Source organism: Phaseolus vulgaris, unplaced genomic scaffold, assembly GCF_000499845.2.
Source record: "Phaseolus vulgaris cultivar G19833 unplaced genomic scaffold, P. vulgaris v2.0 scaffold_106, whole genome shotgun sequence".
NCBI lineage: Eukaryota > Viridiplantae > Streptophyta > Magnoliopsida > Fabales > Fabaceae > Phaseolus > Phaseolus vulgaris.
In genome coordinates, this window is record NW_027174141.1 from 32,677 (window position 1) to 57,133 (window position 24,457).

Sequence of the window (24,457 nt, forward strand, 5' to 3'; positions counted from 1 at the left end):
CCCTCCAGTGGGTTCAACCTCCCTTGCTATTCTTCCTCCTTCCGAAAGGAAGAAGCTACCACTACGAAAGGCCAAGAGAAAGATTTCCACAATGGTTTCAGATGAAGAGGAAGACGAGAGTACTGAGGATGGGCTCGTCTGCAAAAGGAACAGAGCGACTACTGCTGAACCTCCAGCGATTGAGAGCACGGGCCCAAACTATGTAGAGAACCCCCCTAGCGCCTCTACACCCTTTGAGAGTGCCGGGGATGCTCTCCCATCGAACACCTCAGCTGCCGGGGGCGCTCAAGAACAAGTTGTAGATGCTCAATCCCCTCCTCCTTCTGTAGCGGAGCCAAACGTCTCACCACCACGTCTCATCGTTCCCCTTGCCACCCAAGCTAATGAGGGTGGTGGCGAGAATCAACCCTTATCGCCTCCTCCAATTCCTGCTCTTCCAGCTCCCGTTGAAGAAGCTTTGAAGGCCCACACCTCTCATCTTAGTGCTGTAACTACTGAGTGCGTGGAAGGATGAACTGCGGAGCGAGCGTAGAAGTAGCACTGAGCTGCGCAAAGAACTTAGTGACAAACTCTCAGAGGCTGTCGAACTCGAGAGCAGGCTCGCGCCTCAACGGGAAAAAATAGCTGCCCTGGAGGAGGCCTTTGAGGTTAAAAAGGCTCATGTGGTCGAGCTTGAGGCCAAGTCGATCGAGAGGGAGGACCTCCTGGGTAAAGTTGAAGCTGATAGGGATCAAAAGGTCAAGGAACTGGGCGAGAAGGAAAAAGAGTTAAGCGAGTCTGCGGCCAAACTTGCTGGGACGCTCGAGGAGAACGAAAAGCTGAGGAAACAAATCGAAGAGCTGGATCTTAGCGCCGTGAACGTTCTGACTTCAGGGTTTGGTGCGACCCTAGAACAGTTTGCTTGTGTCTACCCTGACTTCGATCTTTCCTAGTTGTACCTTCGGATTAACATTTCCATTTGCCACTTTGTTTTGAAACATTCTGAAAAACTTATATATTCCTCCTTTGTTTATGTGTAATGAATCTATTTGTAATGACTTTCTCTTTATCCGAACTGCTTTAATACGTATAAATATGCACATGGTTTCGCCTTTATATGTTGTGTAATCATCTGATATAACTGATTGACTTTTGTCTTAAAGAAATCAACTAAGCACCAACTGGTGCTCAATTTCTATGAAAATCAACTTGACTATACAAACTATTAGTTCATAGCAATAGCACTTAATGCAAGATCACTTACTGGGCAGTAGGCTTGGGCCAGCCTTATCATCTGAAACATCATTTTCCTGAACTGTAAAGTGTTATGCGCGTTTCCATGTCGCCGCTCACAGGTCTGGCTCACTTAGTTCCTTCATCCGGGGGTAGAGCTGCCTTTCGGATCCTTCTTCCTTCCCTCTGCATGTACTAAGAAATTTGCAATCTCGCCTCGATTCGCTCTCGGAAAGAGGTCTTGCAATCTGCTCTGAAGATCAGATGTTGGAGCTAGCTGTTCCTACTTGAGGAGGGGGCGTCCCGAAGAAATCCCTTAACCCCTGATCAAGGGCTAGGCACCTAAATTTAACTTATATCTATCATCTGATACTGGGGTTAGTTATTCCCACTTGAGGAGGGGGCGTCCCGAGGGAATCCCTCAATCCCTACTCAAGGACTAAACGCCCGGATATTAACTCTCATCTATTATCTGATACCGGGGCTAGTTATTCCTGCTTGAGGAGGGGGCGTCCCGCAGAAATCCCTCAACCCCTACTCAAGGACTAAACGCCCGGATTTTAACTCTCATCTATTATCTGATACCGGGGCTAGTTATTCCTGCTTGAGGAGGGGGCGTCCCGAAGGAATCCCTCAACCCCTACTCAATGACTAAACGCCCGGATTTTAACTTACATCTTTTATCTGATACCGGGGCTAGTTATTCCTACTTGAGGAGGGGGCGTCCCGAAGGAGTCCCTCATCCCCTACTCAAGGACTAAACGCCCGGATTTTAACTTACATCTTTTATCTGATACCGGGGCTAGTTATTCCTACTTGAGGAGGGGGCGTCCCGAAGGAATCCCTCCACCCCTACTCAAGGACTAAACACTCGGATTTTAACTTACATCTTTACGTGCCTTGTTATTTTGCTCTAGACTTGACTTCTGCTTGATTAGCTGATGGCAACGCCTACTTCTGGCGACGCTCTGTCCTAGTGGCACTTTATCTTAATCTCTTCTCGCCTACACCCGCTCATGCGAGGAGGACTTGAAAACTTCGTACTTGTGCCTCCGATAGCCACATGGCGATGAGGGCTTAAAAAATTACGCTTTAAACTTTGTACTGAATGCATGTGATCTGGATTTACTTTAAACTAAACAAAGACGATGAAGTCTCTTTTTCAAACGTTTAAAAAACGATGAGCATGCAAGCTTGACAATTGGGAAACTTTAATAACCTTTTGAAACCTTCTTGATTGGGTGACCTCGTTAAAAAACCCTTTTCAGGGAAAAAGAGTGTCCCCTCGAAAAACTGTTTTATTGTTACTTATAATGTTTTAACTGTAATAAAACTTGAGATGGGTGGCGTTCCAAGTGCGAGGAATCGCCCCTCCTTCCAGAGTCTCTAGGCGGTAAACACCGTTTCCGAGCGCTTCGGTTATTCTGAACGGTCCCGTCCACTTAGGCGACAGCTTGTTTTGCATCTCGTACTGGTGGGCTTTCCTCATCACTAGGTCGCCATCTCTGAATCGCCTCGATTTCATCCTGGAGTTGTACTTGCGTTCGACTCTTCTTTTTACTGCTTCGGCCTTCACCCTTGCCTCTTCCCTGACCTCGTCCAGCAAATCCAAATTCATTCTCCTTTCAGCGTTCGAGTCTTCTGCTACGAAGTTCTGGAATCTTGGCGAGCTTTCCTGGATTTCGACTGGAATCATCGCGTCGCACCCATACACTAGGCTAAACGGGGTTTCGTGGGTTCCCGATTGCTCGGTAGTATGGTATGCCCACACTATGCGGGGGACTTCCTCAGCCCAAGACCCTTTGGCTTTCTCCAACCTCTTCTTCAGTCCTCTCAGCAAAATCCGGTTGGCTGACTCCACTTGCCCATTCGTTTGTGGGTGCTCTACAGAGGCAAATACCTGTTGCGTCCCGATATCCTTGCACAGTTTTTTCAATAGGTGACTTGCAAACTGAGTCCCATTATCCGATACCAAACGTTTGGGCACACCAAAACGGCACACAATGTTCTTCCATACGAAACTCTGAATCCTGTGTGCGGTGATCTGGGCTACTGGTTCCGCTTCAATCCACTTTGTGAAGTACACGATTGCCACAACCAGGTACTTCATTTGCCTGATTGCCAGCGGAAAGGGTCCCAGAATATCGATTCCCCACGTATGAAACGGCCAGGGGCTGTAGATTGACTTTAGCTCCTCTGGGGGCGCTTTGTGCCAATCGGCGTGCTGCTGGCATTGCTTGCAACGCTGTGCGTATTCCTTGCAATCTTCCCTCATGGTTGGCTAGTAATAACCTGCGCGGAGAGTTCTTGTCGCCAGGGCTCGACCTCCGATGTGACTCCCGCAGATCCCCTCGTGAAGTTCAGTCATAATTCTTACACACTTTTCCCCATGCACACATACTAACAGGGGGTGCGTAAATCCGAACCTGTATAACTCTCCGTCGATTAAGGTGAACTTGCTGAAGCTTTTCTTTACTTTTCTGGCCTCCGTTGGATCCATTGGGAGTACGTCGTCCGCTATGTACCGCTGGTATGGTGTTATCCATGTGTCCGGTTGGTAGACGGTGCAAACTCGTGTTGTCTTCGCTTCCTCTACTAGGTGCGCCCTAACTCTCGGTGCCCTCAAGGTTTCCTGAGTTAACGATCGATGACTCCTTGCTATCCCTTCCGTCGACTTGCAAACTTGAAGAACCTGGTGGTCTGCTGGGAACGCCCGGGGTGTCTTTAGAGTTTCTTGTATAACAGTCCTCTGCCTGCCCCCTTGCCCGAACTGGCGAGCTTGGCTAGCAAGTCAGCTCGGGCATTATGCTCCCTTGGTACGTGCACTACTTCGAACAAGGCAAAAGAACTTCTTAGCTCCTGTACGTACTCTAGGTAAGCCGCCATCTGTGGATCCTTGGCTTGGAATTCACCGGTCACCTGTCCGGTGATCAGCAAAGAGTCGCTCTTGGCCATTAGTACCTTCGCCCCAATTTCCTTTGCCAATAGAATCCCGACGATCAATGCCTCATATTCCGCCTGATTATTGCTGGCTTTGAAGGCAAATCTCAGGGATTGTTCTATTAACACGCCGTTGGGTCCTTCCAAAATGACTCCAGCCCCACTACCTAGCTGGTTGGACGATCCATCAACTGAGAGTATCCACCGATCGTCGTTTCCGGCACTACGCGTTGTTTCAGCGGGCAGCTCGACCACGAAGTCGGCGAAGATTTGCCCCTTGATCGGTCCTCGGGGTTCGTACCTGATGTCGAACTCGAACAACTCCACTGCCCATTTTACCATCCTCTCGGGCACATCTGGTTTCTTTAGGACCTTTTGGATGGGCAAGTCAGTCATCACCCATATCGCGAAACTCTGGAAGTAATGTCGCAGCCTTCTCGCCGAAAACACGACCGCCAGGGCCGCCTTCTCCAAGGCTTGGTATCTCATCTCTGGACCTTGTAACACTTTACTGACAAAATAGATAGGTTTCTGAGTTTGATCTTGCTCTTGGACGAGCACTGCACTCAACGCCCTTTCGGTGACGGCAAAGTATAACTTGAGGGGCGCTCCTACTTGAGGTTTGCACAGAACCAGTGGGCTCGCTAAGTACTCCTTGAGCTTTAGGAAAGCCTCTTCACACTCTCTCGTCCAGACAAACCTGTTATTCCTCTTTAAACACTGGAAATACGGGTGGCCCCTTTCCCCACTGGCAGATACGAATCGTGACAGAGCAGCCATTTGACCTGTAAGCTGTTGTACCTCCTTGACAGTAGTAGGGCTTCTCATCGCCAGGATAGCAGCACATTTGTCAGGGTTCGCTTCGATTCCTCTTTCGGTTAAGAGGAAACCCAGAAACTTCCCCGCTTCTACGCCGAAAATGCACTTCTCGGGGTTTAACTTCAGCTTGTACTTGGCTATTGTAGCGAACAGTTCTTCTAGATCAGACACGTGTCGATTCTTTTCCGGGGACGTCACGACCATGTCGTCGACATAAGCTTGCACGTTCCTCCCTAGCATAGGCGCAAGCACCTTATCCATCAGCCTCTAATACGTGGCTCCTGCGTTTTTCAGCCCAAAGGGCATCACCTTGTAGCAATAGCATGACCTTTCCGTCATGAAGGCAGTCTTTTCCTCATCCATGGGGTGCATTTTTATCTGGTTGTACCCCGAGAAGGCATCCAGGAAACTTAACAGTTTGCACCCTACTGCATTGTCCACCAGGGCATCTATGCTGGGCAAAGGGTAGGAATCGTTTGGGCACGCCTTGTTCAGATCTTTGAAATCGACGCACATTCGCCATCTCCTGTTGCTCTTTTTTACCAACACAACGTTAGCAAGCCATTCCGGATACTGCACTTATTTGATGTGACCTGCGGATAGGAGTTTCTGTGTTTCCTCCCTAATCGCCTGCCTTCTTTCTTCATTGAACTTCCTCCTTCTTTGACGGACTGGCTTGACTTGGGGGTCCATTGCTAGACGATGGGACAAGAGGTCGGGATCAATCCCCGGTATATTTGAGGCAGACCACGCAAACTCATCCAGATGTCTACTTATTACCTTGGCGATCTGGTCCCGCGTTTCGTCATCTAGGGTTTTTCCCATTTTGAATGGCTTTCCGCCGATCTCCTTCTCGAGCCAATCTTTGGCCGGCGGAGGCCTCTTTTCGTTGGCGATGACCGCCCTTGCGATCCCTAACTCCCTGACGGTCTCCGGGTTGTCGTTTTCTTCTTCTATCTCTGCGATGCTCGCCACATCTGGCATCGCCGCGTCCTCCTCAGCGATTACTTTAAATGTTGCGCCTATTCGCCGGTCCTCCTGGCCGGGACCTGCACCAGGGGGTGGCGTCGTGCTTACATGGCACACCGATCGCCTATTTCTGAGGCTGTTTTATAGCACTTCTTCGCCTCCTTTTGATCAGAGCGGATGGTGATAACCACCCCCTCCATCGAAGGTAGTTTGACCTTCATATGCCTGGTGGAGGGCACAACTCCTATTCTGTTGAGCGTTGGCCTTCCTAACAGGATGTTGTATGCTGAGGGGGCATTCACGACCAGATACCTAATCTTCTCTGTTCGCGACACCGTCCCATCTGTGAATGTCGTTCTTAATTCAATGTACCCCCTGACCTCCACTTGGTCGCCAACAAAGCCATATAGGCAACCCCATACGGCCTCAGATGGTCTGGGGACAACTGTAACTTCTCGAAAGTTGGTCAGAACATCACATCTGTCGAGCTCCCTTGATCCACCAGTGCTTGATGCACTATCCTTCCCGCCGTAACGAGCGAGATTACGATGGGGTCGTTGTCGTGGGGCACAACGTCCCTGAGATCTTCTTTGGTGAACGTGATGTCCACGTCGGGTGAATGATCCTCAAAAGCCTCTACTGACATTACGAACCTAGCATACTTCTTGCGTTGTGATGCGGTGCACCCACCGCCCGAGAATCCACCCGCTATGGTGTGGACCTCGCCGTGGACGGGCACCTCGTGCTGTTGTGCCTCGCCACTCGCCGGTTGCGCAACTGACGATTGTCCTGTCTGCTTCTCCACCAAGTAGTCCTTCAGGAAGCCATTCTTTACGAGTTCATCCAACTGGTGACCCAGTGCTAAACAATTGTTGATATGATGCCCGAACGCCTCGTGGAATTGGCACCATGATTCTTTGTGGGGTCCCAGAAGCCTGTCAGACTTCGCCGGTGGCCTCAATCTGTCAACTATGTTGGGTACTGCAATGAAATCTTTGAGTTCCATCACGAAGTTGTGCCTTGGTGGCCTGTTTCCTTCTCTTTTTTCCCCTGCTTGACCCTTAGGTTGGGTCTTTCTTGGCTCATAGGCGCGTTTCCTGTCTGGTGAACCCTAACAGGTTGTGTACGTATCTGTGCCTTGGGCCGCGTGGGTGCAGCGGTCGTGAACTTCTCATACGCCTCTCCTTCGGAGGAAATGTGTTCTACCGCTTGTGGCCTTATTTCAGCGAAAGTTTTGGGGCGGCTGCAGTTAAGCGTTTTACTAAAAGATCTGGGACGTACCCCCTTCCTGAATGCATACACGATCATGGGTTCCTCCGTGGTTCCTACTTTCACCACTTGGGCCCCAAAACGGCTTATGTACTCCATTAGGGTTTCGCCTTGGAACTGCTTGACGTCGAAAAGATCATATGAGACTGGGGCGGGAGTTCTGTTGGCTAGATACTGCTCTCTGAATAGTTGTGAAAGTTGGGCGAAGGACGTGACGTGGCCCTCTGGGAGGCTGATGAACCAATCCATAGCTATCCCCGTCAAGGTGCTCATGAAAAGCTTGCACCTCACAGCGTCTGAACCGCCTACCAGCAACATCTGTGTGTGGAACACCGTGAGGTGTGCCTCAAGATCCTCCACCCCCGTGAAGGTTGCTTTGGGTCCCGTGAACGTATTGGGGATCGCTGTCTCCAGAATTGCCTGTGAAAATGGTGTTGTGAATTCCCTGGGTGGGGATGCGGCTTCAGGCTCGTCTCTATTACGCGATCCGCGGCGTAACTCCTCATTGGTGCGGTGGAGCTCGTTGTTTCTTACTTGAGAGGCTGCCAGATCTGCCTGCATGCGCTCCTGCTCCACTTTTGAGGCTGCCATCGCGTCCTGCAGCCCTTGCACCATACCCATGAGTTGTTGTAGGGTCATCTCTTCACTCCTGGCGCGCGCTGGTCGGGTGGTCATGGCTTTTCTGGAGATCCTTTCAACCTATCTGGGTTTCGAGAATTAGAACTGAAAGCTTGTGTGGTGGAACCGATGTTTATATCGGCCTCACGGTGGGCGCCAGATGTTCCGGCCGGTTGACCTGGGTCATCTTTATGCGTGGCTTGTCCTCGCGAGCTAGGGCACCTTCGTTCTGTCTTGTCTATGAGTACCTGAAAAAAGAAGAACAAAGGGGCGCCCTCGCGGCCGTTTGCACTCCGACGATCAAGTCAGCTAGTGAGAAACACCAATGTGACTGAAAACTGTATGATGATCTCAGTGACTGAAACTATGTGACTAAAGCTGTGTTGCCCTAATTGCCTTGTGCTCACAGTGGGTGTGCCGTCAAGAACAACTAGGGTTTAGTGTTCTGCGTAACTTTATGAGAACTAGGTTAAAGCATGTAAAAACTGTGTAGCATACCTTACTAGGGCTCTTCGTGTCCTTTATATAGGTGAAAACTAGGGCTTACCTTTCCGCTGCTACTCTTATCTAGGGTTCCTTGGAGAAGGCCCTTGCGCCGCTATTCCTAGGATCTGAGCGTATCTGGCACATGGACTTTCCTTATTTGGAGTGCAATGATTAACCTTGTGGCCGCTTGGATTCTAACTTGAGCGTCGTATCTTTCGTGCCATCATGCTTCGTGGGTGCCCTAATCGACCACGTGTCATGCATGCAGCCTTTCTTTGGAGGTCTTTAATGAGCACGTGGGCCTTGTCACGTGCCCCTTTGACCCGATCGCTTACTCTGTGCGGAGGGTCCCACAGCGCCTCCATCCAATTTTAGGGCGATGTCTTACCTTGGCGATCTACGTCTTACTTTGCATTGACTTTGACTTTTGGTAAACGCCCGGGGACGGGACGGTACAATATGTAATTTAATTACTTGTAAATGTACATTTTGATGATTTCAATTGATTACTATATTTCTCTATTTGTCTGGCTGGGTTTGATCATTATGCAGGTTATTAAATTATATGGTTTCTGCACAATACAAACTGCACTTTAAAAAAAAAACTATTTACAAATGCGGTCATTTACCAAGACCGCATTTGTAAATGTGATTTAAGAATGCGGTTCTTACCAAGACCGCATTCGTAAATCCTAAACCCCTAACCCTCATCCCTCATTCAGAATAATATACAAATGTGGTTATTTTAAGTAACCGCATTTGTAAATGTGATTTATGAATGCGGTCCTATGACCGCATTTGTAAATGCCCGATTTACGAATGCGTGCTGATCAAATGCGGTCATAGAACTTACATTTGTAAATGTAAAATAGCCGCATTTGTTTTACATTTCTGCACTAGTAGCTGGCGCGACAATCGCCTCACTGGAGTTGTACACTTGAACTTACACTTCTGAGCCTTCATCAGCTTCAACTGAGCTTGTCGGGAAATCCGGCGACGTGCTTCCTGCGGCGATGTCAAGCTACCTGGTTGCCAATCGCCAAACACGTCGATGACAGATAAACCCGGTGACAACCGACCATGTTCATCGCAGAACGCCAGCTCCATGAACCGGCGACTATGCTCACCTCTGAACCATCCATCTTTCTCTTGCCCACGTGCTCCGCTTAGCACGCCCGACATAGTCACGTGCAAGCCACGTCATCACACTCGATGACCTGGTCGGTACAGTATCCATTAGAAAAGAAAAACAGCAAACACAAGAACAAACAATGTTAAGAAAACAAGGTTAGCAACAAGCAATTAGAGCAGAATGCTGAAGGGAAGAGTCACTCAAAGCACTCCAAAGAAAGAATACTCCCCTTTACCAATCTGATCTTGAGGCCTTTAGTAACCTCAAATGAAAGATGTATGACAAATTCAAAGCTAAACACCACAAAACCAAAGAATAATGAAAGACAAACAAGAAAAGGTGTAAACAATAAAAGGCTATAACAAAAGGAATACAAGATGTATGACAAATTCAAAGAGTAATGAAGAAAAGACAAGCAAGAAAATAAGATACTCAATGAAAAAGAAGGCACACAAAAGAGACCTAGAGAAAAGCACTAGACTAGATGAAGAAAACAAAAACAGAACCACTGGAAAATATTTTTGTGCAAACTATGCTTGATGTTTACCGATTTATCTAGAATGATATAAAGCGAACTGGATAATGAAATTGTAACCACATAAAATTCAAGATCTTAGCTCAACAATGGCACTGGAATTACCCAAAAAAAGTAAGCCAATTAATTGAGATAAATTTTCTAAAATCACTGCCAGATTACCGTATTTTTTTCAGCAGAATTACACACTGTTTGTTTTTTATTTATCATTTTTTTTGTACTTTGAATTTTGAAGTACTTCTTTTTTCTACTTTTTTATAACACTTTGACGAACACAAATCCATAATTTCAGAAATTTACAGAAAGTAAATCAATTGCAATAAGGCGAAACAGTCAGCACATTTGCAGGAAAACAGAGGAATCTTAACAGGAATGAAAAACAGAATTAAGAACTAGCAAAGACATAATGGAAATGATGTGTAAGAACTTGTATAGGTCTAAAATAAAAGTATGAACTCAATACTAAAAAGAAAATGCATCAAAGGATCAAGAATCAAACACAGAAAACTGTTCTTAACACAAAATCAAGAAACAAAAAATTACAACAAAAGGACTACAAAGAATTGATAACATTCTTGGAAAAACATGACTATGACAAAACTTGTATGGATTCAAAAATTAAAATGACACAAACACAATGTAATAGCAAAAGAAAAACAGCAATAAAACTCAAAAATACCCTAAAAACATAAATGAAACAACAAGAATTGAAAGTTCTTGAATTAAAGAGCCTACAAACAACTCAAAACACAAACAAAAAGAAACCTAAACTCATGATACCACATGATATGATTCCAATAGCAAGATATAGATGATTCTTTGACATTTTATGGAATTAGCTTGAGTTGGAGAATGAAGAGGCACTTTTATAGAAATGGATCAATGTTCTATGTTTCAAGAACTCACCAAAACTTGCGCCAAACACCAAAACTCACATGGAAGTCCCATTTCTTGTCAATTGAACCGATTAAAAGATGTAAGAATGTAAATGAACCGATTAAATTGCATAACAATTGAAATGCACCAAACAAATCAATGGAAAATGAAGAAGAACTGATTAAATCCAGCAAAGGAGAAGATGAACCGAACAAAACATGATTTAAAGCTAAAGCACCGAATAAAATTGCAAGAAAGGAACCTAAGACATGTTTAGGAGTTCATATGAGCACGGAAATGGAAGAAATAGATGGAGAAGAAAGAAGACTTATGTGGTTGTAGTTCTTGGTTGATGAACACGCCACTTGAAGTGTGAAAGCTCCAAGATAAGTGTGAATTGTCGCCACTTGAGGGAACCAAGGCTCTCAAGACGAGACTAGGAAGAGGAGAAGGCAAGTTCTCACTACACTCAATCACCAATTTGGGAGAGTTTTGATACTACAAATTCCAATTCTGAATTTAGAAGGACCCAAGCCCTCCTTTTATAGGAGCAAGGGCCGGTCATGAGCTTTACAGAGCTTGTACCACAAGCTACCCAAGAGTCTCTTAAGCTAACGCATATAGTGACTTATGAAGAGTCACCTTCTAGAAAATTCTAAACTAAAGCCTAAAGATGCTTTACAAAAAGAGGTTTCTTTAGGTTTCCCTTTTAGCACCTACCTAAACACTATTCTATATTATTTACAAATTTATACAAAAGAAACTGTACCGACCAGGTCATCGGGTGTGATGACGTGTCTTGCACGTGCCCGGGTGGGGCGTGCTCAGTGGAACACTTAGGCTAGAAAAGATGGATGGTTCAGAGATGAGCGTGGTCGCCAGTTCTTGGAACTGGCGTTCTACGATGAACATGGCCGGTTGTCGCCGGGTTGGCTTGTCATCGACGTATTTGGCGATTGGCGATCATGTAGCTTGACATCGCCGCAGGAAGCACGTCGCCAGATCTCCCAACAAGCTCAGATTGAGGCAGATGAAGGCCAGAGGTGTAAGTTCAAGTGTACAACTCCAGTGAGGTGATTGTTGCGCCAGCATGGGGCGTGAAGGGTGTTTGGGTTGAGGGGACAGCTCGCCTATCAGCGACGGGATTCCCATAGTGGACATTCGTTGATGGCGATGTTTCCTCAGCCAGAACATGCATGGCACAGTGGTAGGGAGGGTGCCATTAGGATAAGCGATATCACAGAGATGGTGCACTTTGCTGCACCCGATACTCGCCTTGTCAGGTGGTGTTCTAGAGCATGTCGCGCGCTAGCTCGCCCCTCGAATAGAAGACTTATCCGCGGGACTGGTTACTACACATGAATAGCGTTCAAGTTGCCCCAGTCCAGATGACGACGCGTGTAGGGTTGGATGTTACCAGTTACTCCAACCTAGATGATGACACGTGTAGGGCTGGGTGTTACCTGCTATCCCAGCCCAGATGGCGACACGTGCAGGGCTGGATGCGAGCCACGCGTCCAAAAGCATAACGGCCTGGAGAGAGAAGAAACCTAGCTATAAAGGTAACCTTAACAGAATTTGTAGAGGTACGTTTCCATTACGGCTCATTCTGCTAGGGTTGTGTGCTTTTCAGTACGGTCCTACAGAGCATATATTTCTCTCAGTTTTTTGGGTGTTCTTGTCGCTGACTTGAGCGTCGGAGCGCCACCGGCCGTAGAGGCGCCACCGTGTGTTTTTCAGGTTCTCAGAAAGGCTATCTGTGGTGCGGACTTGGAGGGCACGTGGAGCCAAGCTGGTGAGGAAGACCGTGACGAGGCAACGCTCTTGCGCTATGTCAACCGGCAGGATCAGAAACTATAAAGAGAGATATTTAATTGAAGCCCATTCTTGGAAGCTTGTAGACTTCTTTGGCTTTAGGCTTGATCCTCTCTTTATTTTATGTCTTCTTTTAATTTTGAGAAGACTAGAAGGAAGAACTTCAAATATGTGGGTGAATAACCTCTTCCTTCATTTATAAAAGCCTCTCCTATGTGATCTCCATCATCATCACTCTTCTTCTTATTACTCTTCGATCTGCTTTTGCCTCTACAACTTGCAAAAGTTTCAACTTGCTCTTTGCTTTCTTGAATCCCAAGGCGCTTATTGCCAAAGGTATTGCTAGCTTTGTCATCACTTAGGATGAGAAAGGGTCTCGTCTCTTTTATGGCCTCGACATCGCTCGAAGGCGAGGAGGGCTTATCTTATCTGTATTGGGTGTCCACGCTTGAGGAGAGACCTGCTGAACGCGAGGTCGTATCGTCCTCAGCGTGTCTAAACACTTGGGACAAAGTCACGCTTCTGGTGCCCACGCCCGTGGAGAGGCCTATTATAGCAGCGCCGTATCGTCCACGAGGTGTCTAAACACCTAGGCAACTTCGCCCTTATCTCTGCGCTTGGTGCCCACGCCTGAGGAGAGGCCCACCCGGGGGTAATGTCGTTTCGTCCCCAGGGTGTCTGAAAACACCAAGGCGATCAGTGTTCTTGGTGCCCACGCCCAGGGAGAGGCGTGTGGGAAACATCGTCGTATCGTCCCTGGTGTGTCTAAACACTAAGATGACCAGGGATTTTGGTGATTACGCCTAAGGAGAAGGTTTCCCAAAGGATGGCGCTTCTCCTCAGTGCGTCTATGTACACCAAGTGACCTGGTTCTCCACTGCTCCGAACTTCTTACTGTCTGGTGCCCACGCTCGAAGGAAACGCCCCCCGCCACTTCCTTCCGAGGTGTCTAAACATCAGACACCGAGGCTAGCTATTCCTACCTGAGGAGGGGGCGTCCCGGAGGAATCCCTTAACCCCTACTCAGGGACTAGATGCCCGAATTTTAACTTATACTGAGTGTACCTTTTGACTTGACGTCTACGCATGGGCATGTGCTCACGTTACTAGCTTTCCTTTTCACGCACGCTCCCTTATCTGGCGATGCCCACGCTTGGTGACGCCTCATCCTGGCGACGCCTACGCCTGGCGACGCCTTGATCCTTTGTTTTTTTGTTTCTTAATCTTTGCTATTACATTGGGTGAGATGGAAAAGCTGAGACAAAGTTTTCTTGAACTTCTTTTTTACTTGGGTGATCTCATTAAAAAACCCCCGAGAGGGAAAAAGAGTGTCCCCTTTACAACTGTCTACTTCATAATTCTTCAACTGAAATAAAATTTTAAATTGGCCGCATTCCAACTGCGTGGGATGGGCCCCCCTCTAGAGTCTCTAACTTGTACGAACCATTTCCCTTGGCTTCGGTTATTCTGAAAGGTCTGGTCCACTTGGGGGACAACCTCTTCTCCAACTCATAAGGATGAGCCTTCCGCATGACCAAGTCAGCTACTTGGAACTGCCGCAGCTTTACCTTAGAGCTATACTGATGTTCCACTCTCCTTTCCACAGCTTCAGCCTTTATCCTCGCTTCTTCTCTGGCCTCGTCTAATAGGTCTAGATTCACCTTTCTTTCTGAGTTGGATTCTTCTGCCACAAAGCTTAGGAAACGTGGAGAACTCTTGTGGATCTCTACCGGGATCATGGCGTCTGACCCGTATACTAGGCTGAAAGGCGTCTCCATGGTGGAAGATTGAGGCGTGGTGTGGTAAGCCCACACAATCCTTGGCACTTCTTCTACCCACGCCCCCTTGGCTTTCTCTAGTCTTCGCTTCAGCCCCCTCAATAAAACTCTATTTGCTGACTCTACCTGCCCATTCGTCTGGGGGTGTTCGACTGATGCAAACACTTGCTTGATCCCTACCTCTGCACACAGCTTCCCCAACTGTTGGCTCGCAAACTGAGTGTCATTATCCGATATGAGACGCCTTGGCACCCCGAAACGACACACAATGTTCTTTCAAACAAAGTGTTGTACCTTGTGCGCAGTGATCTGTGCCACTGGTTCTGCCTCTATCCACTTCGTGAAGTACTCGATGGCGACTATCAAATACTTCATCTGCCTTATCGCCAGAGGGAAAGGCCCCAGAATATCGATTCCCCATGTGTGGAAGGGCCATGGGCTGTAAATCGATCTCAGTTCCTCTGGAGGCGCCTTATACCAGTCTGCATGCATCTGGCACTGCTTGCATCGCTGGGCGTATCTTATACAATCTTCCCTCACTGATGGCCAATAAAACCCTGCACGAATCACCTTGGAAGCTAATGATCTTCCCCCCACGTGGCTTCCGCAAATCCCCTCGTGAAGCTCTAACATGATCCTCGTACACTTGTCGCCACTCACACATGTCAGAATTGGGTGCGTGAACCCATGCCTAAATAGCACACCATCAATGAGAGTGTACCTTGCAGAGTTCTTCTTTATCCTCTTTCCCTCTCCAGGCTCTGCTTGGAGAATTCCATCTGCAATGTATCGCCTATAAGGCGTCATCCACGTGTCACCTTCCTCCAAGGCACATACTTGTACACACTTCTCTCCTTCGGGCGAGGCCGCATAGGTGTTGATGCGGGGTGTCCTCGCCGTATCTTGAATCAAAGAGCGATGGCTCCTTGGCTTTCCTCTTGTTGCGCTAATGTGAAGAACGTCCACCCTGTTGTCTGCCACAAACTTTTGCGGCGTTTTGAGCGTCTCTTGGATGACTGTCCTCTGCCTTCCCCCCTTGCCTGAGCTGTCCAACTTGGCGAGCAGGTCATCTCTGGCATTTTGCTCTCTAGGGACATGCACCAGCTCAAACGTAGCGAAAGCTCCCTTCAACACTTGGACATACCTTAGATATGCTGCCATTTGCGGGTCCTTTGCCTGATACTCCCCAGTCACCTGCCCTGTGACCAACTATAAATTACTTTTTGCCAAGAGGCTCTATGCGCCCATTTCCTTGGCCAAGAGCATTCCAGCAATCAGCACCTCGTACTCAGCTTAGTTATTGCTTGCTTTGAAGGCGAAGCGTAAGGCTTGTTTGATCAACACTCCGTTAGGCCCCTCCAAGATTATTCCCACGCCACTCCCCTATTGATTGGAGGACCCATCCACTGAGAGCATCCACTGTGATCCTAACTCCACCTCTTGAGGGCCTCCTCCTGGTGAGAGCTCTGCGACGAAATCGGCGTAGACTTGTCCTTTGATGGATCCCCTGGGTTCGTACAGGATATCAAACTCTGACAGCTCCACCGCCCAGCGAACCATCCTTCCAGCTACATCTGGCTTCTGAAGTACTTTCTGAATGGGGAGGTTCGTCATCACCACCACTGTGAAGCTGTGAAAATAGTGGCGGAGCCTCTTGGCCGAGAACACAACTGCCAATGCTGCCTTTTCCAACGACTGGTACCTCGACTCTGGGCCTTGCAAAGCCTTGCTTACAAAGTAGATAGGCCTTTGCACTTGATCCTGCTCCTGGACCAGCATAGAACTGATAGCCCACTCAGTCACAACGAAGTACAAACGAAGGGGGGCGCCTGCCCGTGGCTTGCAAAGTACAGGTGGCGTCGCCAAGTACTCCTTCAACTTGAAGAATGCTGCTTCACACTCATCTGTCCATGCAAAACGGCTATTCCTCTTGAGGCACTGAAAGTAGGGGTGGCCCTTCTCACCTCCAGCAGATACGAACCTTGACAAAGCTGCCATCCGCCCAGTCAGCTGCTGCACTTCTTTCACTAACGTTGGGCTCCTCATGGTAATGATAGTTACGCACTTATCAGGGTTCGCTTCTATCCCCCTCTCAGTGAGCATAAATCCTAAGAACTTCCCCGCCTCGACGCCAAAAACGCATTTTTCCGGGTTTAACTTGAGGTTGTACTTGGATATGGTGGCGAACAGCTCCTCCAGGTCATGGGGGTGTCGCCCTCTATCCTGAGAGGTCACCACCATGTCATCACACATAGGTGTGCACGTTTCTTCCCAGCATTAGCGCAAGGACCTTGTCCATTAGTCTCTGGTAGGAGGCGCCTGCGTTCTTCAGTCCAAACGGCATCACCTTGTAACAGTAACTGCACGTCTCCGTCATGAACGCCGTTTTGCTCTCGTCCCTTGGATGCATTTTTATCTGATTGTACCCCGAAAATGCGTCTAAGAAACTCAACATCTTGCACCCTGAGGCGCTATCCACCAATGCGTCGATGCTAGGTAAGGGGTACGAATCCTTAGGGCACGCCTTGTTTAAGTCCGTGAAGTCGATGCACATTCTCCACTTTCCGTTCGCCTTCTTCACCAAGACAATGTTGGCCAGCCACTTAGGGTATTGTATCTCCCTGATGTGTCCAACACTTAGCAATTTCTGTGTTTCTTCCTTCACGACGTGGCACCTTTCTTCGTTGAACTTCCTCCTTCTCTGTCGTACAAGGCGAACCTTGGCGTCCATGGTAAGGTGGTGGCACAAAAAATCTGGGTCGATGCCTGCATGTCTGAGGCGGTCCAGGCGAATGCATCTAACTGGCGCGAGATCACTGCTGCCACTTCGTCTTGTTCTTCTTGGCTCAACAAACGCCCCAGCTTGAATATCTTGCCATCAATCTGCCTCTCTACCACGTTGTCGACTGGTTGGGGTCGCCTATCTCGCACGCTCTCTGCACGAGATTCATTTATGCGATCTTCTTCTATAGGAGTCGCCCTATCGGGTGCTTCGGGCGTCGCCTCCTCTGACGCTTCTTCCATGGGTGAGGCCTCTCCGTGTGCTTCTTCTAAGGGCGCATCTTCCTTGGACGTCGCCTCCGTGTGTGAGGCCTCAATAGGCGTCGACTCCGCGGGCGTAGCCTCTTCCAAGGGCTCTACCCCTATTGGCGTATCCGAAACGGGCGATCGTTCAAGTACCATGAACACGCCTCTCTTTGTCTTCAAGCTATTTTCATAGCATTTTCGGGCCTCCTCTTGATCAGATTTGATCACAATTACCTTGCCATTAAGATCTGGAAGCTTCATCTTCATGTGGCGCGTGGAGGCCACTGCTCTTAGCCTATTCAGCGCTGGTCTTCCCAACAAGATGTTGTAGGCTGAATTGGCATTCACGACTAGATACCTAATGCTTTCGGTACGCGACGTCGTTCCATCAGTGAACGTCGTCCTCAGCTCCAGGTAGCCACGCACCTCAACTTGGTCCCCTGTAAACCCGTACAATCATCCAGTGTAGGGCCTCAGCAAGTTAGGGGACAACTGCAACTTATTGAACGTCGACCAAAACATGACATCTGCAGAACTGCCCTGGTCGACGAGAACCCTGTGCACCTTTCTCCCAGCTGTGACAACCGAAATGACCACGGGGTCATTGTCATGTGGGACAACATCTCGTAGGTCAGCCCTTGTGAACACAAGGTCTGATTCCCATTGATCATCTGAACCCTCCTCAGCAACTGAGTTTACTGACCTCAGATACCTCTTGCACTGAGAGGCAGTGGGTCCTCCTCCATAAAAGCCACCAGAGATGGTGTGTACTTCTCCATGGATTGGCATTTCATGCGCTTGATCCTCCTCTGGCACCGCTAGGGCTGTGGTCGTGGCAGGCCCAGCAAGATGATCCTTGAGAAAGCCATTCTTCACGAGCTCATCAAGCTGATGGCCCAGCGCCAAGCAGTTGTTCATATGGTGCCCAAACGCCTCGTGGAACTCGCACCATGAGTCTTTACGAGGCCCCAACACCTTGTCAGACTTCACTGGTGGCCTCAACCTGTCAGCTATGTTGGGCACAACAATAAGATCCTTCAACTCCATCACGAAATTGTGCCTTAACGGCCTATTTCTGTTCCTCACCTGCCTGTCCCCCTCTGCTGCCCCCCTTGCCTGAGGCCTCCTTGCCTCGTATGGGCGCTTCCTGTCTTGGTTCTTTCTCCCTGTCGTGACCTCGTTGACCCTGGCGGGTTGTGCACGCGACTGCATCATGCCCATGACTTGCTGCATGGTCATCTCTTCACTCTCAGCGCGCGTCGAACCTTGCCTCGTGGACCTCATCATCTGCGGTTTTTGGAACTTCTTCTAGCTGTCGTGCAACTCCAGGGGATAAAGAAACATTGGGAACTCAAACTAAAACGAACACGATCAAACAACAAACTGGAACTGAGGCAATAAGTGAAAATACACCAATTTCCCAACGAACGGTTGCTCCTTGTAAAATCTCGAAGAAACTGAGTCGAAAACTGCAACTGGAAACTGAACACTTGCGGTGGGACTGATATTTTAGATCGGGCCCCACGGTGGGCGCAAAATGTTCCCGCCGGCTGACTGGATTGTGCTTTGTGCGTAGCTAAGACTCGCGTATCAAGGACTCCCTCGTCTTTGCTCCAAATCTCCACCCTTCACTGCCGTGAGTACCTGAAACAGAGAGAACAAAGGGGCGCCCTCGCGGCCGTTTACACTCCGACGATTAAGTCAACTAGCTAATAAGTGTCTAATTTCAGTAATATTTCATATTAAAATATAGGCACTTATGAGGATTTATTGCTAATTTACATATAAAATAATCTCTAATTTATGAATTTATACCTTTTTACATTTTTATGAGCTTTATTTGAATAAGAGCATTTTATTCCCAAATTTGGTGTTAATTGAAGATTTCTAGGGAAGATTGAAGATTTGGAATAAAGGAGAATAATTTGAGAGGAAAACACCATAGAGTGAATTGTAACCCAATTGGGAGAATGGAAGGTGCTAGAAGTATGCGTGGCTAATTCTACCCTTTGGGATTGGGAGTAATCTGCTCAAAGTCTTATGTATTGAGGTGATATCTTATATATTAATATTCAGTTCTTGATTGATTATTGGTATTGTTGTTTTACTTTTAATTTTTTGTGACAAATTGAGAATCTTAAATATGACCGGAAGGTATTTTTAGGGTTCAGACCTGTTCCGTCCGGTTGACCGGGACGTCTTCGTGCGCGACCTCAACCGTCAGCTAGGGACTCCTTCCCACGGGTTACCTGTGGATTCCTGCAAAAAGAGGACAAAAGGGCGCCCTAGCGGCCGTTTGCACTCCGAGGCTCAAGTCAGCCAGCAAGAAACACCAAAACTGGGCACCTCCGTATCTGAGCACCGCGTATTGCACTCTGAAGGTGGTAAAAAGAACTGTGTAGTGTGTGTATATTCTCGTTCTGGCAAACCGTCTCTCCCTAGTCCCTTGTCCGTAACCTCAAGGCTCGAGCAAGCAACTAGAGTGTCTCTGGAAAATTTACCAAAAGTTCCAACCCCGTTCCCAACATTCTCTGCGCTATTTAAACTACCCAAGCATTTAAAGCGCCTTAAAGCGCTTTTAATCACAAACGTAACGTGCTCATTAAAGCGTTTAATTAGAAAACGGAGCGCATTTAAGACGTTGAAATGCTTGGGAGCCATTATAGTACCTGAACGCTCGAAACGGAAACTGTATTGAATGACTTAATTACCTGGCACCTGACTAAAGGGTGTTTCTATTCTGACCTGGCTGTCGTACACGTGGAGGACCTTACGACACCATGACCCCATCTGGGGGCGTTTCTGCCCAGCTGGGGACGTTTCTACGTGTGAGTCCTCCTGCCTGGGAGTGCTACTGCGCAAGGGGTGACTTCTTGGGTGCCAACTCATGCCCCCAATCATCTAGTCACTTACTTTGAGAGCATATCTGCCTTCCTCTCGTACCCTGGGCGTGACCTTCCTCTTGAGTCGTATCTCTCCCAAAGGCGTCTCTGGGGCGGCAGGGGTACTTCACGAGTCAGGCTGCCCTACGCTGGTGCTATCGCTATGGCCTTGAAGCCACCTTTTCCTTCTCTTTATCACTGCCCCGGGTTATCGGGACCTGAGGCCTTCCCATGGCGTCGCTCCCTCCATGGTCTTTCCTGCCCATGGGTATCGGGGAACCACACTGTGATTGCCTTGCTTTGGTAATGTTTGATCTGGCGACGCCCTGGTTGGGCGACGCCTTCACCTAGGCGACGCCTTGCCTTGGCGACGCCTTGCCTTGGCGACGCCTCTTCTTGACGACGCTGGCACTTAGCGTCTCTTCACCTAGGCAACGCCTTGTGTTGACTTTGACCCCTCGTGTTGACTTTGACCTTGACTTAGTCAACGCCCGGGTACGGGACGGTACAAGACCTAAACAACAATACTTAACATATTTGAGTGCTAGGAATAGACTTGAAATGTTAATTGCTATTAAACGTCTGAGCTTCGTTCTAAGTTGTTCTTATAATTATGCGAGGGATCGATAGTTATGGGACATTCTTAAAGATTTTATATGCGAGGAATCTATAAAAATGATTTTTATACGGGCATCAATTTCAATCAAAGAACTTAATATTGACAGGCTAATCAAAATACTTGAGAGTGAGAGAGATGAAACTAATCCTTATTTTTCTAATTCAAACAACTAATTCTATGTTTGTTTTTTTATTGATCAGTCCCAACACAATTAATTCAAAACTCTTTTAATTGTTCTGTTTTATATTTAACGATTATTGTACTCGATAATTCACTGTTCCTTGTGGGATCGATATCTGTCCTTAGGGACAATTATTACTTCTGACAAACGCGGTGCACTTGCTATACAAAGTCATCAAGTTTTTGGCGCCGTTACCGGGAACAAGTTTGATTTGTTGAGTATAGTTTCCTAAATATTGTGAATATTTTAATTATTTTGATTTGTTTTAATTTTGTGTTTATATTTGATCCTGCCTGTTGACCAGAACGCTGGAACCTGCCTCGTCAAAGGATCGACATGTGCACCGCTTCAAACCTCCGTCCTTCTTCAAGATCTACCTCAAGAACCTGCAAAAGAACAGAGCGGCGCCGCTGCGGCCGATCGCACTCCAACGCCCAAGTCAGTGACCGAACCACCAAATACTAAGAGCAAGAACACTCAATAAATCTCAAGGAACCGTGCAATGTTCTCTCTCACGGTTAGCTCTAGAACTCGCAAGCGTAAAGAGTATAATCTGAACGTGCGTACCTCAGAAAGTTCGTTGAGAACTCTTATATACCTGGTTACTTTCTCTCTCCTGGCAGTTACAGACCTGGGACACGTGGCTCGCATCCAGTCGTACACGTGCCATCATCTGGAGCCTCCTTGACTTGGGCGCTGCTTCTGACTCCCTTTTTGGCTAAGTTATTGATCCTGCCTGTTGACCGGAACGCTGGAGAATGCCTCGTCAAAGGATCGACGTGCGCGCCGCTTCTCACCTTCGTTCCTCTCCGGGATCTGCTTCAAGAACCTGCAAAGAAACGATATGGCGCCGCTGCGGCCGATCGCACTCCGACGCTCAAGTCAGTGACGGTATCACCAAATACTAAGAACGAGAACCGTGCAAATCCTCTCTCACAATCAGCTCTATCACTCGCAAGCGTAAAGTGTATGAACTGAACGTGCGTACCTCAGAAAGTCTGTTAAGAACTCTTATATACCTGGTGGCTTTCTCTCTCCTGGCAGTTACAGATTTGGACACGTGGCTCGCATCCGACTGTACACGTGCCATCATCTGGAGGCTCCCTGACTTGGCGCTGCTTCTACTCTCATTTTGGCTAAGTTACTTATGCATGGTACTGCCCAGTGCATAGCTAACTTAGGAGTGCGATCTCTACTGAAACTGGCGAGTTAGGGCCTTCATACACCTTCCCTGTGGTCTCGCCGGCCGCCTTCATAATCTGCTTCTCCCCCATCTTCGGCGATGTGCTTGTTCTGGCGATTTCCGACTGCTTGGTCGCCTGGGTCTACATCTGGCGACTCCATCTTCAACCTGGCGATCGCCTATTCTGGTAAGCTGGAAGTCGGAACACGCCAACTTAACAATCGACGACTACACGTGCCTCCCGACTTCCTTCCTATCTGCCAACCTGGCGCCTTGTCAACACGCCTACACTGTAGCAGGGTGCCACGTCATCACACCCGACCACCAGGGCGGTACAGTTATTTATGCATGGTACTGCCCAGTGCATAGCTAACTTGGGAGCGCGATCTTTACTGGAATAGGCGAGTTAGGGTGCTCTCGTACACCTTCCCTGTGGTCTCCCCGGCCGCCTTCATAATCTGCACCACCTTTATCTCTGGCGATGTGCTTGCTCTGGCCATCTCCAATCGCTTGGTCGCCTGGTTTACATCTGGCGACTTCACCTTCTACCGGGCGATCGCGTGGTATGCTGGAGATCGGAACACGCCAACTTAATAACTGGCGACTTCACGAGCCCCCCGACTTCCTCCTCTTCTGCCAACCTGGCGCCTTGTCAACACGCCTACACTGTAGCTTGGTGCCACGTCATCACTTCCGACTACCAGGACAGTACACAAGCCCCCCAGTCTTAAGCGAAGACTTGTCCAGCGAAAAGACTGAAGGAGTCACGTCACCACCGACCTACGTGGCACTGACGCAGAATTCCAAGCGGTTGTACTTTCTGCTTCTCTGACGCTCCACCAAACCCCTCACCCATCGCTCGACACGTGGCTTCATCAACGGTTACCTTCAGTTACCGTTTGCGCTTCCCAAACCCATTTCAAAAAACCCTTAAACCCATTTTCACTCCACTGTTCCATCACTTTTTTTCGTATTCGCGAACGCTCCAACCTTCTTTTGCAAAAAAGCTCTCAGCGCTCTTCATCATTCTGAATCACCAGCATCCTTCATCGCCTTTCTGATCATAAAAAGGTACTTTCTTTCCTTCTTCTGCTGGTTTTTCCTGCATTTTAACCGATTCGCATCATCCTGTAACTGTCTGGTGCATACGTTGTGGGTTGCTTTTTCCATTTCTCCTTCTGCGTAACTTAGGGCTTTGTCAACGTCACAACGAACCTACGTTAGTTCGTTTTTCACCTTTCTTCCATGATCGAGTCAGCCTCTGTGACCCCTGATCATTTTTCCTTTTCTTCTTCCTTTGCAGCTGCAACAATGACTCGCACAAAGATCACCCCAAATCCTCCTCCTTCATCACGAAACCCCTCTTCACAAGCACACGACCCACCGCGAGTACGTGGCGCTTCATCTTCTCAGGCTGAGAGGCCTGCACCTTCCCGCCCCAACCTGGCCCAGGCTACTCCACCTGTCACCGGAGGAGCCTCCGTCCCCCCACCAGACTTCAAAAAACTGTATCCCTGGGCCAACTCGACCCTGTTGAGGGAAACGTCTTTTGTGAACACTGCTGGAGCAGTTCTACGGTTGACGAAGGGGGATGAACTTCATCAATCATTCCACAAGGAGCACGATGAGAAGATGACAGTGCTACCTTGCCCCTCCGATCTGCCAGTTTGCGCCGACGACAAGCCGAGCAACGATGGGCCCTTCTGCTTTGTCTACCCAACTCTATTCAAGAAGGTGAAACTCAGATTTCCCTTCACCCGCTTTGAGAGGGAGCTTCTAACCGAGCTCAACATCGCCGCCGCCCAGCTCTATCCCAACAGCTGGGCGTTTGTGCGGGCGTTCCAAGTGATGTGCGACCATCTGGGGTTGCCAGCATCTGTAGATGTATTTTTGTTTCTCTTCGAAGCCAAGCACCCAGGAGACCGCCTGTGGGTAAGCTTGAATGGGATCGCTGGGAGATCAATCCTTTCCATCTTCCAGCAATCCTATAAAGTCTGGAAGGGAAAGTTCGTCCAAGTGCGCCCCAACGACAAGGACACTTCCCTACTCGACGGCTTCCCCTTGTACTGGGTAAACAAGGGGAGCAAAGAGTCCAAGAGCTGCTTCAGGAGACCTA

General features: G+C 48.3%; 3 protein-coding genes across 3 annotated transcripts; all 3 read right to left on the minus strand.

The window, feature by feature from the left end:
• Positions 1–6,406: 6,406 nt before the first annotated feature.
• Positions 6,407–6,946, minus strand: LOC137817525 (uncharacterized). Its single transcript, XM_068620810.1, has one exon. The coding sequence runs from the start codon at positions 6,944–6,946 to the stop codon at positions 6,407–6,409; it is 540 nt and encodes a 179-aa protein (XP_068476911.1).
• LOC137817526 (uncharacterized) lies at positions 6,946–7,800 on the minus strand. Its single transcript, XM_068620811.1, has one exon. The coding sequence runs from the start codon at positions 7,798–7,800 to the stop codon at positions 6,946–6,948; it is 855 nt and encodes a 284-aa protein (XP_068476912.1).
• A 6,250-nt stretch (positions 7,801–14,050) lies between these two features.
• LOC137817527 (uncharacterized) lies at positions 14,051–15,610 on the minus strand. The gene is made up of 2 exons (XM_068620812.1): positions 15,020–15,610; positions 14,051–14,650 (listed from the first exon to the last, which is right to left on the minus strand). The coding sequence occupies exons 1-2, from the start codon at positions 15,608–15,610 to the stop codon at positions 14,051–14,053; spliced, it is 1,191 nt and encodes a 396-aa protein (XP_068476913.1).
• Positions 15,611–24,457: the final 8,847 nt, after the last annotated feature.

Coding starts and splice junctions, on each gene's coding strand:
- LOC137817525 (XM_068620810.1), bottom strand. CDS start 6,946: ATGGAACTCAAAGATTTCATTGCAGTACCCAACATAGTTGACAGATTG.
- LOC137817526 (XM_068620811.1), bottom strand. CDS start 7,800: ATGGCAGCCTCAAAAGTGGAGCAGGAGCGCATGCAGGCAGATCTGGCA.
- LOC137817527 (XM_068620812.1), bottom strand. CDS start 15,610: ATGGCAGCATATCTAAGGTATGTCCAAGTGTTGAAGGGAGCTTTCGCT. Junction 14,651..15,019: donor GAAGATCATTAGCTTCCAAG/GTGATTCGTGCA, acceptor GCGAGCCAACAG/TTGGGGAAGCTGTGTGCAGA.